Raw genomic sequence first — 18,077 nt, forward strand, 5'->3', positions numbered from 1 at the left:
ATTCGGTACAGAAAGTACCCCGTGTTTTACTATACTTTGTTTGACATTATGACTTGGCCATGAGTTATTTGATCGTGTTTTACTATACTTTGTTTGACATTATGACTTGGCCATGAGTTATTTGATCGTGTTTTACTATACTTTGTTTGACATTATGACTTGGCCATGAGTTATTTGATCGTGTTTTACTATACTTTGTTTGACACTATGACTTGGCCATGAGTTATTTGATCGTGTTATCCAATATACTGAAGGACATATCTACGTTTTACAATGCAGAGAGCAGACAAATCAAAATTTCTTTTGTCGTCAGTTATACACGGTCTATGAATTGTCATGCGCATATCATTTACAAACAAGAATATTATTTTTTTTGTATATAATGCATTCGAACAATAGTATTTATCATTATCGTCTTCACATCATTACAAAAGTCTCTTTGCGGCAGAATTGTCAATTCATCCGAGGATATTTCCAAACAAGGTCTTTGAATTTTCATGCGCATATCATTTCCAAACAAGAATATATATTTTTTTTATATAATGCACTCGAAAATTATGTGTTCATCTTCACAATATTACAAAAGTCGCATTGCGGCAGAATTGTTCGATTCATCTGGGTTGATTTCTAAAGACTGTAAGAAAGCTTGTCTCGCGGATTCCTTGTCGCCAAATAATTGTAAAGCAATTCCCAATAAAGTGTAGGCCTCCGCTGTACCCCTCACATCTGCATCAACCATCAAATATCTTTCTCCTATAACAAGTTTTAAACCTTGAATAGAATCCTGACACTGTCTAACATCATTGAGGTGATAATGACAAAGAACACTAAGGAAATAAGCATACGCTGTGGATGGAATATAATATTCGTTATTACATCCCTCCATTAAAAGTTCTTCTGGTGTCAACGTTGAATTCTCTGTTAATTGTATAAGATCTACGAATAGTATTTTCAGAAGACAAGCCACACTCGTCTTGTTGAATGACAGCAGTTTAAGTGACTGGTAATGGATATGTGACAGAGTCAATCCCAAAAACAGTTTATCGGAAGTACATTTCGATATAGAATACCTAATAATGTGTAAAGCTTTCTTGTATTGCTTTGTTTTGTAAAAAAGTGAAGCTATCATCAGCCATCCAGAAACAGCGTCATGATAGACATTTGTTAGCAGAGTACTTAAACAGGATTTGTACTGTTTGTATTGGTATTTATTATTGATAATTGCACCATCAAGTGGTAAACGCTGAGCTTGACTTCTGCACCTCTGTGATATGTAGTATGCATATAATTGCTTTAGTGAAAATTGATAACACCGTATGTTGTGTAATAATCCTGTGTTGAATATATCTAACTCAGAATAATTTTTTAAGAAAAAATTTGCCCAATACAAAATACTGGATTGCACTATTTTCTTCACGTCATTTACATATAATGCAAATGGTTCACTTGGAAAATTCCACATCGCTACATCAAAGTTAGATATTTGATCTGAAAATAAAATGCATCGCCAACCATAGCTGTGTAACGTGTTTAATTTGTTTAAAAGTACATCACGAGCACGGCCCTCTATTTTGTTCTCGAACAGGTTGTTTTCTGGAATGAAGTAATGTGAACAAACTGAATGCTCGACACAATAAACTAACCTATTTAAACATCGCATAAAACAATGAATAAGATTATTAGGCTTCCATACAGATGATGGTAGTTCTTCAGATATCCAGAAAATAATTGTTTTAAGGAAATATGAACAGAGTAAATCTTTACATTCAGAATCATTTGCTACAACATCTTTCAAAATTATTTTTAAGAGAGCATAGCACATTAATTGGGTGTGAGTAAATGTATTAATTAGAAGTTTTTCAGCCACTGAAAAAGATATTCGCCATTCTAGATCTTCTTTTGGTGATCCGTGAACTCCGATCGGTACAAAAAGTACCCCGTGTTTTATAATACTTTGTTTAACGTTATGACTCGGCCATGAGCTACTTGATCTTGTTATCCAATTTACAGCAGAAGATATCCACGTTTTACAATGTAAAGAATAGGCCAAATCTAAATCTCCTGTTTTATCAGTTATACACGGTCCATGAATTGTTTCGCCTTTATCATCCCCAACCAATAACAAATTTCCTTTCCATAATGCACTCGAAAAATAAATTTTACCATTATGTTCTTCACAGCATTCCAAATCATACTGACTTCTGCTATATTCTAGCCTTAATTGAGTAAAACCAGGTTTAACATCGTCTGTATCCATGGACAGATAAGTAATACTTGGATTAAAGTCGGGTTGTTTATCCGCATTCACCTTAATAGATTTTTCTACTTGCATTATATCTAAATCACTTCCTCGCATTTGAAGTCCTTCTCCAAAGCTTCCACTTGTTATCCCTGTAAATGACATGTTACTTGACAAATTATCTCTCATCGTGTTCATTAATCTGATTGTTTTAACATGATCTTCTGTTCCTACGATGTTGTGACATAGATAGTTATATAGAGCTAGTGATATGTTTGGTGTTATAATATCTGTAATTAGAAAATTAAAACAAACATGGTAAGAACATTGTTCAAGGTATATATCCAAAACTGTACATTTATGATGCCTCCGCTAATTTTGCTGACAGTTTTGTTCTTCAATGTATATTTGTTTGAACATTCAACTTAAATCAAACAAGATTTGAATATTCAGATGATGTGTTATATTACACTTATTAGTAAAGTAAAGTTCAAAATAAATGCATTTGCTCCAGGAAAAAGCTTTTAAATACATAAGTAGACTTACAAATCAAAACAAAGAAATAAGAGACACAAATTAAACGTAACGTTGGGAAAAACGTACTTCCTTCAAACTCTTCCATAATATAGATTTGTTTCTACAAAACGCCTATTAAAGTATGAGTGACCGTACTATTTTTCATACTAAAACTGTAACAGTCGCTCAAAATTTTCCTATTTAGTTTGAATTAATTTAAATATATTTTCTATTAGAGTAATCTCTCCCTGAATATATTGGTTGGATAGTTTTTTATTGTTAAATAAAATCCCAGGGATCTGGTATTTTTTTTTAAAACAGTCTTAACAATGCATCGATTACTTATAGTGCCTCCTCGTGATTCAGGTTTATGCTCTTATGGTATACTAGATTATGGAGTGTGTGTCCGAGCGAGAACTTCTCTAGTTCGTTATTTTATGGATATTTTTCTAAAAGTAGTACTTCAATATTCAGCCCCATTCTACTATTTAGTCAGACGTCAGTCGCTATCCTGATATACCTGATATACCCTATCTTTTTCGGGTAATTAATACGGATAGCGTTTGACATTTTTAGCCGAACCATCTTTAGCCGAACAGATTTATCATTTTTACATAATTTAATTCATTGTATGCTGGTTCATATTCTGGACGCCAGTCTTTGCTCCTTTCTGATATAATTCACAAACAAAAAACAAATATGAATCTTAGAAATGGAAAACTGTTAAATACTAAACTCGTTCAAAAGGTATCTACACGTCTCAATCTTCAAAATCGCTTATCTAAAAGTACCATCGCTAACATTTTTAACAATAAAAATTGTGGTTACCCTTCTATCGATAAGTGTCATGCCAAAATATTACTTACATGTCCCCGTCTTTCCATCAACAATACGCTAAAGTCTGCGTTTAATGGTCACACATTTTCTTTAAAATTTGAAACTGATATAACTTGAAAAACAAACAGTATGATATATTTACTCACATGAAACAAACCGGGATGCGGTATTCGGTACGTAGGTAAAACATGTGAAACTAGACGATAGATGATGATTAGAAGCACAATCATCCTATTAACAGAGGGACGAAAGATACCAAAGAGACAGTCAAACTCATGAATCTAAAACAAACTGACAACGCCATGGCTAAAAATGAAAATGACAAACAGAAAAACAATAGTTAACACAACATAGAAAACTAAAGAAAAAACAACACGAAATATTTAGTAGTTCATCCTCTGGAAATAGTAAATAAGCAGCCTGGTGAATCTCATTCAAAGTTTGTACGATCACGAAAAATAATTGAATTAAATTGGATTAAAATTTTTTACCGACAGTCTACCCTCTCGGTCTTAATGATAATATCATTGGAATTGGCAATATATAAGGAACCGATTCTGTTAACATTTGGTATATAGTTTCTAAAACTGTTCGAAAAAACTGTTCTCATGATCGTACACAGCTACTTTTGCATAGGTACTATTTCTGTACTAAAAAGATGTAGTACTGGAAATTTACTTTTAATATTTAGTACTATTTACTTTAAAATTATTGTAACATTTAGGTACTTGTATTTTACAGTACTCAGTTTGTACTAAATATTTTGGTGTAAAAATAATACAATATTCCATGTTTGAAAATCATAATTTTAAGAGATTTGAAATAGAAAAAACTTTCCAAATACTGAGAATGTAACGGTGTTAACCAAAATTCTATAGTACATAAATTTCAAGTACAAATTAAGTACTGTAAAATACAGGTACCTAAATATTACAATAATTTTAAAGTAACAAAATAGTACTGAATATTAAAAGTAAATTTTCAGTACTACATATTTTTAGTACAGAAATAGTATCCATGCAAAAGTAGCTGTGTAGACTAAATTTCAAATAAAGAAAATTTCGGACTAACCATACCAATATTTCGGACCTAATTTCTATTTCAAAAAACAACGGCAGACATTATCTGTTAACAAAGGTCTGTTCATTACCGATTAACAGGTTAAATAAAATTTTAGAGGATTGCAACACAATTTCATATAGCATTCCTACGTATGAAATCGTTCAAATTATAATGGCATATTGTTACTCTAAACTGTTTCTCAAAATTGATCGCCCTGAAGATCATAAAAACATTTTATTAAAATAAGGTATGTTAATAAAGGTTTTGATTTTGTAAATATAGCCTGTATTTTAAACGATCATTCTATTGTAGAACAAATTCCTGAATATTTTGATAATACTGAGTTCCCTCTCATTTGTTTTACAAGAAATCTATTCGAAAATTTGTGTTTAATAATAGCCAATTTTTTAAAGATGTTAATATACGTTCAAGACCGAGAGTTAAAATCATTCCTCAGTAAAGGACCTAATACCGTCCCCCGTCAATTATTAATTGGAATGAGTGTCGTAATATCATCCACGACTCACCCAGAACTTACTGTTTGAAATGGATAAAACGGGAAAAAGCTGACAAAAAATCTTTGGACTCTTTTTTTTGTTTAGTAATGAACATAGTTGATATACGTATTCAACATTTCAAAAAATATTTTACTCTTAACAATAACCACAATAAACTTATTTCGCGTATCAAACATAAACTTAAAGAACTAGCCAAGGAATTTGTTTTTGTCCCGGCCGATAAAGCTGCTATTAATATTATAATTGTTTGACGTAAATTTTACATTGAGGTTCTACAAAAGGAAATCACAAATTCACCAACATTCCAACTGACTTCATTTTCAGAAAACAACATCTGTAACAAACATTTCTCGTTTTTTATATAGATTAGACCGTTGGTTTTTCCGTTTGAATTGTTTTACACTAGTAATTTTGGGGCCCTTTATAGCTTGTTGTTCGATGTGAGCCAATGCTCCGTGTTGAAGGCCGTACATTGACCTATAATGGTTTACCTTTTTTTAAACTGTTATTTGGATGCAGAGTTGTCTCATTGGCACTCACACCACATCTTCCTATATCTATCAACTTTAAGCTACCGCTGTACAAGCAGAACCAAAAACAATGAAAGTCCCAACTATGTAATGGCTTCCGAAGCTACATAAAACACCTTACAAATATAGATTTATTTCGTCTTCAAGCCATTGTTCCACTACTAAATTATCTATTCTTCTTACCAGTACACTTGGTACAATAGAAAACCTCATGATGAATTGTGCAAATAAGGCCTTCGAAAAAAGTGAAATTAATTACTTTTTGAGTGTCTAAAACTCGTTGGAAGTACTTGATAAAGTGCATGCTTATATTGGTGATGTTGAATCTGTTCAAAGTTTTATTTTTTCTACCCTATATACCACACTGCCTCACATTCTCATTAAGAAAAAATTCATACACCTAATTAAATGGGCATTTAAAAAGTCAGAATGTGAATATATATATTCAAACTCTAGTAGGTCATTTTTTAGTAGCAATAAACCAAAAAACTATATCAATTGGACATGCTTTGATACTATATCTGAACTTGAATTTTTACTAGATAACATGTTTGTTCGCTTTGGAGATTCCGTATATCGCCAGGTTATCGGAGTTCCAATGGGGACTAACTGTGCACCACTGATTGTGGATCTGTTTTTGTATTGCTCTGAGTTACAATTGATGACAAAAATCAGCAAAGACCCTTCGAAACAACATCTGATACACAAATTTAATAGTACTTTTAGATATTTGGATGATATTTTGGCTCTCAATAATGACAACTTCAGTATGTATACTAAAGAAATTTATTCTGTTGAACTTACTTCAAATACTAACAATGAACACTGCCCTTTCCTCGATCTTGATGTCTATATCATTAACGGAAAGCTTACTAAAATTTATGATAAAAGAGATGATTTCTCACTTCCTACATGTCCTGTCGTTAATTATCCATTTTTAGATGGTGACGTTCCCTTGTCACCATCTTACGGTGTTTATATATCTCAACTTGTACGATTCGCTCGTGTATGTAACAATGTTTTAGATTTTAAAGAGAGAAATTTATGTATTACTAAAAAAATATTAAACCAGGAGTTTCGATATCACAAACTAGTCAAAACATTTACTAAATTTTATCATTGGTATAAGGACATCATTCGTAAATATAGCTCAACATGCAGACTTCTTTTACGTTCAGGTATTTCACATCCAATATTTTATGGAAATATTCTTTATAAAGCACAAAAATGTCAATATTCTCCCCAGAAGCTTGCAAAACCTTTAAATAGACTTATTAAGAAGAGATATAGTTACGATACTGTTGTCAGGTCATTAAAGATTGCATATTTTGGCGTTAATATTGATTCACTTATAGGGTCTTTGCATCGGAACTAAACACAGTTATTTAAAAACCAGTTGTTGGCATGACACGGGTTATGTTCTTCTCATTTATGTTATGATGGTATAATACTAAACCCCTCACGGGAAGGATTGTGCCTGGTATTCATATGATGAAGACATACTCTTCCAATCAGTTTAATTGAAGTCTGGAGCTGGTATGTCAGTTAACTGCTAGTAATCTGATGTTATTTATGTATTATTGTCATTTTGCTTATTTTCTTTGCTTACATCTTCTGACATAAGACTCGGACTTCTCTTGAACTGAATTTTAATGTGCGTATTGTTATGCGTTTACTTTTCTGCATTGGCTAGAGGTATAGGGGGAGGGTTGAGATCTCATAAACATGTTTAACCCCGCCGCATTTTTGCGCCTGTCCCTAGTCAGGAGCCTCTGGCCTTTGTTAGTCTTGTATTTTTTTTAATTTCAGTTTCTTGTGTACAATTTGGAGTTAAGTATGGCGTTCATTATCTCTGAACTTGTATATATATTTGTTTAGGGGCCAGCTGAAGGGCGCCTCCGGGTGCGGGAATTTCTCGCTGCATTGAAGACCTGTTGATGACCTTCTGCTGTTGTCTTCTTTGTGGTCGGGTTGTTGTCTCTTTGATACATTCCCCATTTCTATTCTCAATTTTATTGTTTGTAAAAAAATTGACAGTTTTCAAAATTGCAGATTTAGGTAAAACCCTAGACCTTATTGTATAATGCTATTTTCAACCCCAATAAAAAAAAAATTCGCAAGTAGCCCTTGCAAGAACTGTATAGACAGTCAAGGTCGTTGAAAATTTCCTTCATCGTTATCTATCTCAAAATAACCTGTTAATCTATGATTTTTTGTTTTCAATATAAACAAGTCATTTTTCAGCTATGTTGCTGCGATTTCATTAAAATTGCATTTTCAATGTGAAAACAGAATAATTTAAAATGATCTTTGCTCGTACTCATTTAACAAACTGAAGGATATACAAATTAAGGTTGTTGCTTACCTACAGTCTCGTAAGCCTACAGTTTACTGACGTACTAAAAATACCCACTACGCAATATACTTTTAACTTTGTAATTCGGTTATAAATGGCAAGAAACATTGCAATTGGGGTATTTTTCGAACTACCTCAAGATAAAAACAGAAAAAATGACATGAACCATTCCAGAACTTGGTTTATCTCAGGGTAAGTAGAACATATTACACCAGTTGCAATCGGTATGTTGATAATTTTTAGTTTGGGGATATGTCTTAATAAAGAATTTTACGTTTCGAACGAAACTTACGTACGTAAACGCAAGTGAGTTAGGCTTACAATTATACGGACTTATAAGACATAAATTATTTTGTGGTTGTCTCCCTTCGCCAGTTTTAGAATGTCAAATTTCAGTCGGATAAAATTCTTTTAATTCTAAACAACATTCATGTACGAAGCAAGGACCATTCGATATTTGGGAGGGGGTCGTGCTGTGAATTTAAAAAGAAGATAAATTAAATGATCGATTAACAAAATCAAAAATGGCTGCAAAACATGTTGTTTGGAATCACGCAGACAAGCAATGACAAAATATGCTCAATCTAAATTTCTTTACAAATGTTAGAAATAAAACAAATTTATCCGTCTACCCCCTCCTCTAAAAATAAAAGGGTTGCTTCCTTATCAAATACATGGACATGCATTTAGCTGAACGAAAGTAAAATGTGTACAAAAGTAGGAATATAACACATTTACAGAAAAAAGGTTTACCACAATTTTTTTTTGGAATTCTCTGTTTTTGAAAGTCAATATTTTCCATTCTTTTTTATCCGTCTTCCGTTTTCTCGGGACTGAGGGAATTATCGACCTCACTATACAAAATTCATAGGTGTGCTTCGAACTGTGCAGAAAGCTGTTCAACTATCTGACTATACCTCATAATGTCAGGTCATGTTAGATAAGCGATACTGTAGTTCCATCGGGAAATCGGAGGAGTAAATCGGTTTAACTTAGGAAGTAAATCGGTTTATAAGTTACAGTTCATAAGTTGACAAAGTAATAGGCCGACAGGTTGACACTAGAAAGGTTGACAGGTTGACTCTAAAAAGGTCCACAACGTTGACAAGTGTTAAGGTCGACAAGTTGACAGGTCGGCATGTTTAAAATTCGATAAATGCAAAGGTCGACATGTTGACAAGTGTAAAGGTTAAACGTCGTGTGAAGTTGAGTCATGTGTTTTGACTTGGGCTGGATTTATAAATGATCCTGATGAAGAACAAGATGTTGAAGTTCCTACGGTTGCAGAATAGTCATGCAAGATTTGTTTAAATTTCGTTCTTAAAAGATAAAGTTGTCAATATTTAAAAACCTTTTTTGTCCATTTTTTAAATTACCTCCTTAATTACGTGGTTAATTAAGTAAGGACGGGTCCTTTTCCTTTTTTTATACCAACTCGTGTAGGTGAGTGAGACTTAAACAGACCCAACTGATATACATAACAGCAAGGACTGTGATCTAAAAATTGAACTGTATAAACTGAAAAATCTAAATGTTTAGTTCGATTTGGTCGTTTCAGTCTGATTATTAATAATTAGTGGCAAGTTTTAAGTCGTCACTACGAAAATGCATCAAGTTTAATTTAGAATAAACAAGTTAAATAACTTAAAACTTTGTGTCATGATTATATGACTTGAAACACAATAATTGTTAGATACATCGAGAAAAATATATACTGAACATTAATGATATGCATTATCTATAACAAAAAATATGACTCAGAAAATAAAATAAACTTAAAGCCTAAAAATGGCAAAGGTCAGGATCATGGAATTCTGCGCATCAATTTCAGTTGAACAGAATAAAGTCAAATATCGTATGTCATACTAGGTAGTTTGCCTACATGCAGACCATCCAAGCTTTATATGTACAACAGATACAAAGTTACAAATAATTTACTCAGTGGCTGTACCAGGGGTGCGGGTCTGTGATTGGATAATTTTTTCTTCGGAAAATTCGAAAGATTACGGGAAGATTACAGAAAAGGAGAAAACTGTTTTTTTTTCATTTTAATTCTGGAACCCCTCTTTTTGAAATTTCTGGATCCGCCCCTTTTACTTATCTACCGCCATAGAACCACGATTTTGTTATATATCCAAGTTTCTTGTAGTCTGTATGATCATGAAGCAGATTTATGAAAAAGAAGATGTGGTATGATTGCAAATGACACAACTCTCCACAAAACACCCAAATGACACAGACATTAACAACTATAGGTCACTGTATGTAGCCTTCAAAAATGAGCAAAGCCCATACCGCATAGTCAGCTATAAAAGGCCCCGAAATGAAAATGTAAAGCAATCTTAACACGAAAACTTACGGTCTTATTTATATAATATAAAATGAACGAAAAACAAATATGAAACACATAAACAACCACTGAATTACAGGCTCCTGGCTCAGAACAGGCACCGTACGCGTACATACATACATAATGAGGAGGGGTTAAACAATTTAAATTAGCGGGATCCCAAGCCTCCCCTAACCTGGGACAATGGTATAACAGTACAACTTAAGAACGAACTATAAAAATCACTTGAAAAAATATAAACTCATCAGATGGAAACAAATGCAAGTGGATGTGGCCGGGTACTTGTACATCCCAACAACAAAAAGACACCAAGAACAGATCTAAGAGTACTGACGGCTAGTTCGAGGCTTCTAACAACTAATAAAATAATCATGCATAAAGACTAGTCTGATAGCTACCCGAATTAAAACAACAGAAATTTTAAACAATTCAAATATGCTGCTTTTTGCAGCTTTGACTGTCACTTATGCATAACTTAGTTCCAATATTTAAGGCAATGCAACAGAAAAAAAAATATAAAGATTACTATTTCCAAAAACCTTACTCGGCATGGTTCACCTGTCATGGTAATGTATCGGTTTGATTGACAGCTTAGCTTGTACAACAATGCCATGTGACAGTCAATTTCTAAAGTTTATGCGCTGATCGTGGTAAAAGGGTCCAACAATCTTAAAATAAAGCCATGCTTCGATGACTTAAATGTTAGAAATATTATAACCCATTCTGCAGAATACCCTATCTTGTATTTGATAATCTACATGTCGGCTTGGATTTTTTTTGTCGAAACGCCGAATTTTCTCTTTAAGAGACAGCCTTCTTTTTTCAAAGTAATTACCTGTCCCCAGCGTTGCTTCGAGGGGTAATATTAACACAATGATACCTTCAATATATCTGTCTGTCCGTCGGTCTGTCTGTTCGTAGCAGCACTCCTGTTGGCACTCTTGAACCTACATCCTTCAAGGAATTCTAAACATAATGAACTTTCAAAGGAAAACAAAATTGAGAATGGAAATGGAAAATGTGCCAAAAAGAAAACGACCCAACCATAGAGCAGACAACAGCCGAATGTCATCAATTGGTCTTCAATACAGCGAGAAACTCCCCCATACGGAGGCGTCCTTTAGCTGGCCAAGCTTTCAAACTACTTTTCTTGATAGGTTATGGCACACACGACACAGATCATTCATTGAAAAAGAGAAAAGCTGGGTTATCAATAAGACAAAAAAAAGTTAAGCCCTTACTCATTTTAAAGGCAATCAAAAATATAACTCCCAGAATGATCTGATGATCAGATGATCATGGTATTTTAATATGCCCAAATATTAGAAAAACATTGCAACCTTTATGTATATATTCACCTAATTTACTGAACTTGTACAAGGTCCTTTATCTTTGATAAAAGTTATCCTTTTTAGAATATATATGTTAAAAAAAACTCATCTTCCCGTATACTCTTTGAACGCCATGTTAACAATTTGGTTGACCACAGAAACACGTCTTGCACGAAAACATGAAACATTTGTAACTGTATATATTGAGAGCCTCAGTGATCCCCCCCCCCCCCCCCCCCCCCCATTTTCAATTTTCCCATAAGAAGTGCATTAAAAATAATTATTCGACGTCCTTTAAATTCTCGCCCGCAAATTATCATTATTCTAGTATTCCAGCCAGAAATTTTCAAAGTATATACCTGTGGCCCATGCGAACAAAAATTGGTCTTTTTGTATAAGACAAATGTATACTCTGAGCCTCGCTCGTGGAATACGCTATATTAAATAAATTTGAACTAAACGGAGAAAGGGAGACAAATACAATTTTACAACGACCAAGTTAAGGTGTAGTACGTACGTCAAAGTATACGATTTTTGTTTAATTCAGCAGTTAAATGGTAAAAGGGAGATAACAATTACATATTTTTGAAATGTTAAGGTTTGTTACGTTTAAAAACGTCAAAAACTTAAAATTCTCTATTAGCTGATATCACAATCAAAGAAAGATAAAATTGAGAATGGAAATGACGGGTTGTGATAATGATGTATTCGAGATTGTTTATGTGTATAAATTTATTCGTGGTTTTGTGATAAAAGAACCTAAAGATAATATGAAATAAATCTAAATTGTTTACCTTTTATCCTCTTAGTCTGTTATATACATTTGTGGCTGAACCGTGAATTTTCGTAATATTTGCTTTCGTTTCCAATTTAAAAGACATGTACATGTACATACAACACGGCACGATTTACATTTTTGAAAAAAAGCAGTTAGTTACTATTCTATCACATTATAAATAAGATTGTCTATGCTTATTAATGTTAAATCGTTTACCTGCCATTCTTTCAGCTTGTTATAGGATTTGATATGAAATATGTTTTCCCGTAATATCAACTTTCGTTTTCATTTGAATTCCATCATAGTTATAGCACCTACGCAATACTTTGTAATTTGAATTTAAAAACCCAGGTATATCAATATGATGAAAAGGAAAACTAAGATAAAAATAAACAAAATGTGATACACACGTGACACATTAGATATTAGTGTGTTTGTTTATCTTCATATTAAACCTTAATATATGTATGTTTTACATAGACAGCAGACCGTTACTTCATTTTCCCTTTATGTTTAAATTTGTTGATATAAATTAAAGTTAGATTGTTTACCTGCCATCCTTTCAGCCTGTTATAGGATTTTATATGAAATGTGTATTTCCGTTATACCAACTTTCGTCTATATTTAACTTGAACCAACTGATAACACCTGTATGTAGACAAAACTATCTTGTAATTTGAATTTAAAAACTCAGGTACATTACACATTGTGACAAACTAACATATCAATAAAAAATGTGTACACACGGGATGAATTAGGTTGTATATAGATCATGTTTACAGATCAGGATTATAGATCGGGTTTATGTCATTGTTCTCCTCTTATAGTTGACGTGTTTCCCTCAGTTCTAGTTTGTAACCCGGATTTGCTTTTCTCAATCGATTTATGAACTTCGGGCAGCGGTATACTACTGTTATTTATTTATGTTACTGTTGATATTTAAGTTATGCAATAATTTGTAACATAGGCAGCAGTTCATAATTATTAATAGTATATTAAAGACTGAAATGCCTTAATAGTTATCAAAAGTCCCAGGATTATAAATTAGTACGCCAGACGCGCGTTTCGTCTACATAAGACTCATCAGTGACGCTCAATTCAAAATCGTTATAAAGCCAAACAAGTACAAAGTTGAAGAGCATTGAGGATCTAAAATTCCAAAAAGTTGTGCCAAATACGTCTAAGGTAAAATCTACCTAAGAATGTGAATAAATACATTTAGAGTTGGATTTACACATCTGCCTTATACTGATTCTAGATAGGTTCCTTATACGTAATTACCGTTTAGAGAAGGAAGTAGGTAAATTAGAACAGATCATTAATGACAAGATATGTAAGTGATAATGTCAAACATAGGTGCACACATAATGTTTCTGGGAGGGATAAATGGAACTTTTTAAAACATCACTTCGTTAATATTCTCTAAAATAAGATAAACGATGACAATATGTGCATTTCGACTATAAATGTCTCGTCTAGGATGCTCAGTTAAAATATTTAAATATTACTAAGTTTGCAAAGATTTCAGATTTAAAAAAAGCCCAACTCATCAGATCACTTCAATAAAGAAAAACATTTAAAAAAAGCGCACACTGGTAGAGGTCCGGGCAGTTTAATGATTTTTATAGATTAATATACGCAAACATAAACATGTTGAACACAACATTAATGGTGACACATATCAAAAAGGGAGAAAATATAAACCCCATGTAACAATCGACACAAAATATATATAATACATTTTGTACAACATAAAGGATGTTAATATCGAAGAACGGTAAAACTGAAAACCTTCTACTTTTTTCAGCATTGACCACCTTCAACATGTTGAAGTTTATGTCACTTGACAACCTCATATGAAAATTGACAAAAGAACAAGCAAAAACAGTCTTAAAAGCATAAAAAAGTGAAAGCGATGAAGCAAAACGGACTTGGAACTCGGTACTCAAATCTGACTTTACATGTCCAATCACTTCTCAAGACACATACTTGATATTGACAAAAGTTAAGATTGATTGCACAATAACGTAAACGTGTTTGTTTAAATTGAATACTTGAAATCTGCAGCTGGCGTGTCAGTAACTGCTAGTAGTTTTTGTTGATTTATGTATTATTATCAATTTGCTTAACTTTTTTTATAACCTTTTCTGACATCGTACTCGATCTCCCTTAAAACTGAGTTGTACTGTGCGTATTGTTGTCTGTATGATTATTATAAATTGACTAGAGGAATAGGGAGTTTAGATCTTACAAACCATGTTTAATTTCCGGCCGCGTTATTGCGCCTGTCCAAAGTCAGGATCCTCTATTTCTTGTTAGTCTTGTATGTTCTTTAGTTATAGTTCATTTATGTTTGGAGTTTAGTAGGACGTCCATTTTCAGTGAAGTAGAACATTTTTTCAGATTTTTTTTTCGCTGTGTTGAAGACTCATTGGTGGACTTCGGATGTTTTCTGATCTTTGGTCGGGTTGTTGTCTCTGACATATTCCCCCTTTCCATTATCAATTATATTTTACTTTATCATACAGAATTAGGGTAAATGAAGCCTTATGTTTGTTCCACAAATTAAACAATTTTATATCTTATGTTTCACATAAAAATGTGCAAAAAACTGAAACTTACACGTTTAATAATTTCTTGCGTCCGATGACACTGTCATTTATTCAACGCAACAAATCTTCAAAAGTTTAATATACAATTATCTATCATGGTCCATTTCCTTCTTAAAAATATTGACACTTCCCTTCTATAAAAACAGATTTAGAATTAATAACACAAATTGTATATGAATCAGATGAGCATCCTAACAAAAAAAAAAAAAACGGAGGTCCATGATTAAAAGCAGTAACCAATAGCAACCGTTTAAGTCATAATTGTCAGTTATTTAAAAGGATTTGAAATATACAATAAGGTTTTTTTGAATTAATAAAACTATCCTTAAGGAAAAAGTAAAATCACAAAAATACTAAACTTAGAGGAAAATATAATCGGAAAGTCCATACTCACATGGCAAAATTGAAAAAAAAAACTACTATTGATTTTAAGGCAGTATTATTCCTATGTGAAAGGAGGGACACAAGTTACCAGAGGGTCATTCAAACTTATAGACCGAAAGAAAAAATGACAACACCAAGCCTAAATCAAAATACAAACAGACAAATAATACTACACAAGACACAACATAGAAAAATTAAGACTAAGCAAAACAAACCCCATCAAAATTAGGGGTAAAATCCGGTGCTCAGGATGGCAAAGCAGATTCTGCTTTAAACGTTGCTACTGTTGTGTTCAAATGCACACATTAAGTCTCATTATAATTTGTTAAAGAGTAAAACATAAATTCTAATGCAATCTTTATGTAACAATTGGTTTCATTGGCTAAAAGTTACCGACGAATCGACAGTTGACCAGGCGTTACTAAGGAGGGACCCACCATTTTGAATTGATTGGAGCAACAAATGTTCGATTACTACAATAATATCGAAAATAAAACAACACCTACCTCGAAATAGCCGTTTTAATGTGATTTAACCTAATTTGAACCGTAGAGGTAACGTGGTAACCTCCAGTTTGGAATGACGTCACGTTTAGCTATTAAGTCTTGGCGCCAAAATCATTCATAATGTTTTGCGGAATAATTTTGTTTGTCAAATTTATACATTTTTTCAAGCTCTAATTTATTATTTCTTTTTGTTATGTATTAGAATCGGAATAACAATACTGTAGCTGAAGTGTCGCCATCTGCAAATCGACAATTGATGGTGACAACTCTTCAACTTCTGTTATTCCTTAAATATAAGCCTAACATAGGCAGCAGTTCATAATTATTAATAGTATATTAAAGACTGAAATGCCTTAATAGTTATCAAAAGTCCCAGGATTATAAATTAGTACGCCAGACGCGCGTTTCGTCTTCATAAGACTCATCAGTGACGCTCAATTCAAAATCGTTATAAAGCCAAACAAGTACAAAGTTGAAGAGCATTGAGGATCTAAAATTCCAAAAAGTTGTGCCAAATACGTCTAAGGTAAAATCTACCTAAGAATGTGAATAAATACATTTAGAGTTGGATTTACACATCTGCCTTATACTGATTCTAGATAGGTTCCTTATACGTAATTACCGTTTAGAGAAGGAAGTAGGTAAATTAGAACAGATCATTAATGACAAGATATGTAAGTGATAATGTCAAACATAGGTGCACACATAATGTTTCTGGGAGGGATAAATGGAACTTTTTAAAACATCACTTCGTTAATATTCTCTAAAATAAGATAAACGATGACAATATGTGCATTTCGACTATAAATGTCTCGTCTAGGATGCTCAGTTAAAATATTTAAATATTACTAAGTTTGCAAAGATTTCAGATTTAAAAAAGCCCAACTCATCAGATCACTTCAATAAAGAAAAACATTTAACAAAAGCGCACACTGGTAGAGGTCCGGGCAGACCCCATGTAACAATCGACACAAAATATATATAATACATTTTGTACAACATAAAGGATGTTAATATCGAAGAACGGTAAAACTGAAAACCTTCTACTTTTTTCAGCATTGACCACCTTCAACATGTTGAAGTTTATGTCACTTGACAACCTCATATGAAAATTGACAAAAGAACAAGCAAATACAGTCTTAAAAGCATAAAAAAGTAAAAGCGATGAAGCAAAACGGCCTTGGAACTCGGTACTCAAATCTGACTTTACATGTCCAATCACTTCTCAAGACACATACTTGATATTGACAAAAGTTAAGATTGATTGCACAATAACGTAAACGTGTTTGTTTAAATTGAATACTTGAAATCTGCAGCTGGCATGTCAGTAACTGCTAGTAGTTTTTGTTGATTTATGTATTATTATCAATTTGCTTAACTTTTTTTGTTACCTTTTCTGACATCGGACTCGATCTCCCTTAAAACTGAGTTATACTGTGCGTATTGTTGTGTGTATGATTATTATAAATTGACTAGAGGAATAGGGAGTTTAGATCTTACAAACCATGTTTAATTTCCGGCCGCGTTATTGCGCCTGTCCAAAGTGAGGATCCTCTATTTCTTGTTAGTCTTGTATGTTCTTTAGTTATAGTTCATTTATGTTTGGAGTTTAGTAGGACGTCCATTTTCAGTGAAGTAGAACATTTTTTCAGATTTTTTTTTCGCTGTGTTGAAGACTCATTGGTGGACTTCGGATGTTTTCTGATCTTTGGTCGGGTTGTTGTCTCTTTGACATATTCCCCCTTTCCATTATCAATTATATTTTACTGTATCATACAGAATTAGGGTAAATGAAGCCTTATGTTTGTTCCACAAATTAAACAATTTTATATCTTATGTTTCACATAAAAATGTGCAAAAAACTGAAACTTACACGTTTAATAATTTCTTGCGTCCGAAGACACTGTCATTTATTCAACGCAACAAATCATCAAAAGTTTAATATACAATTATCTATCATGGTCCATTTCCTTCTTAAAAATATTGACACTTCCCTTCTATAAAAACAGATTTAGAATTAATAACACAAATTGTATATGAATCAGATGAGCATCCTAA

General features: G+C 32.7%; 1 protein-coding gene across 1 annotated transcript; it reads right to left on the reverse strand.

Moving 5' to 3' along the window:
• Nucleotides 1–301: 301 nt before the first annotated feature.
• On the reverse strand, nucleotides 302–13,163 carry LOC139501214 (uncharacterized). The gene is made up of 2 exons (XM_071290209.1): nucleotides 13,069–13,163; nucleotides 302–2,529 (listed from the first exon to the last, which is right to left on the reverse strand). Exons 1-2 carry the CDS (start codon nucleotides 13,073–13,075, stop codon nucleotides 578–580), a joined length of 1,959 nt encoding a protein of 652 aa, XP_071146310.1. The 5' UTR covers nucleotides 13,076–13,163; the 3' UTR covers nucleotides 302–577.
• Between the last annotated feature and the right edge of the window lie 4,914 nt (nucleotides 13,164–18,077).

This window comes from Mytilus edulis, chromosome 13 (genome assembly GCF_963676685.1).
Source record: "Mytilus edulis chromosome 13, xbMytEdul2.2, whole genome shotgun sequence".
NCBI classification, from domain to species: domain Eukaryota; kingdom Metazoa; phylum Mollusca; class Bivalvia; order Mytilida; family Mytilidae; genus Mytilus; species Mytilus edulis.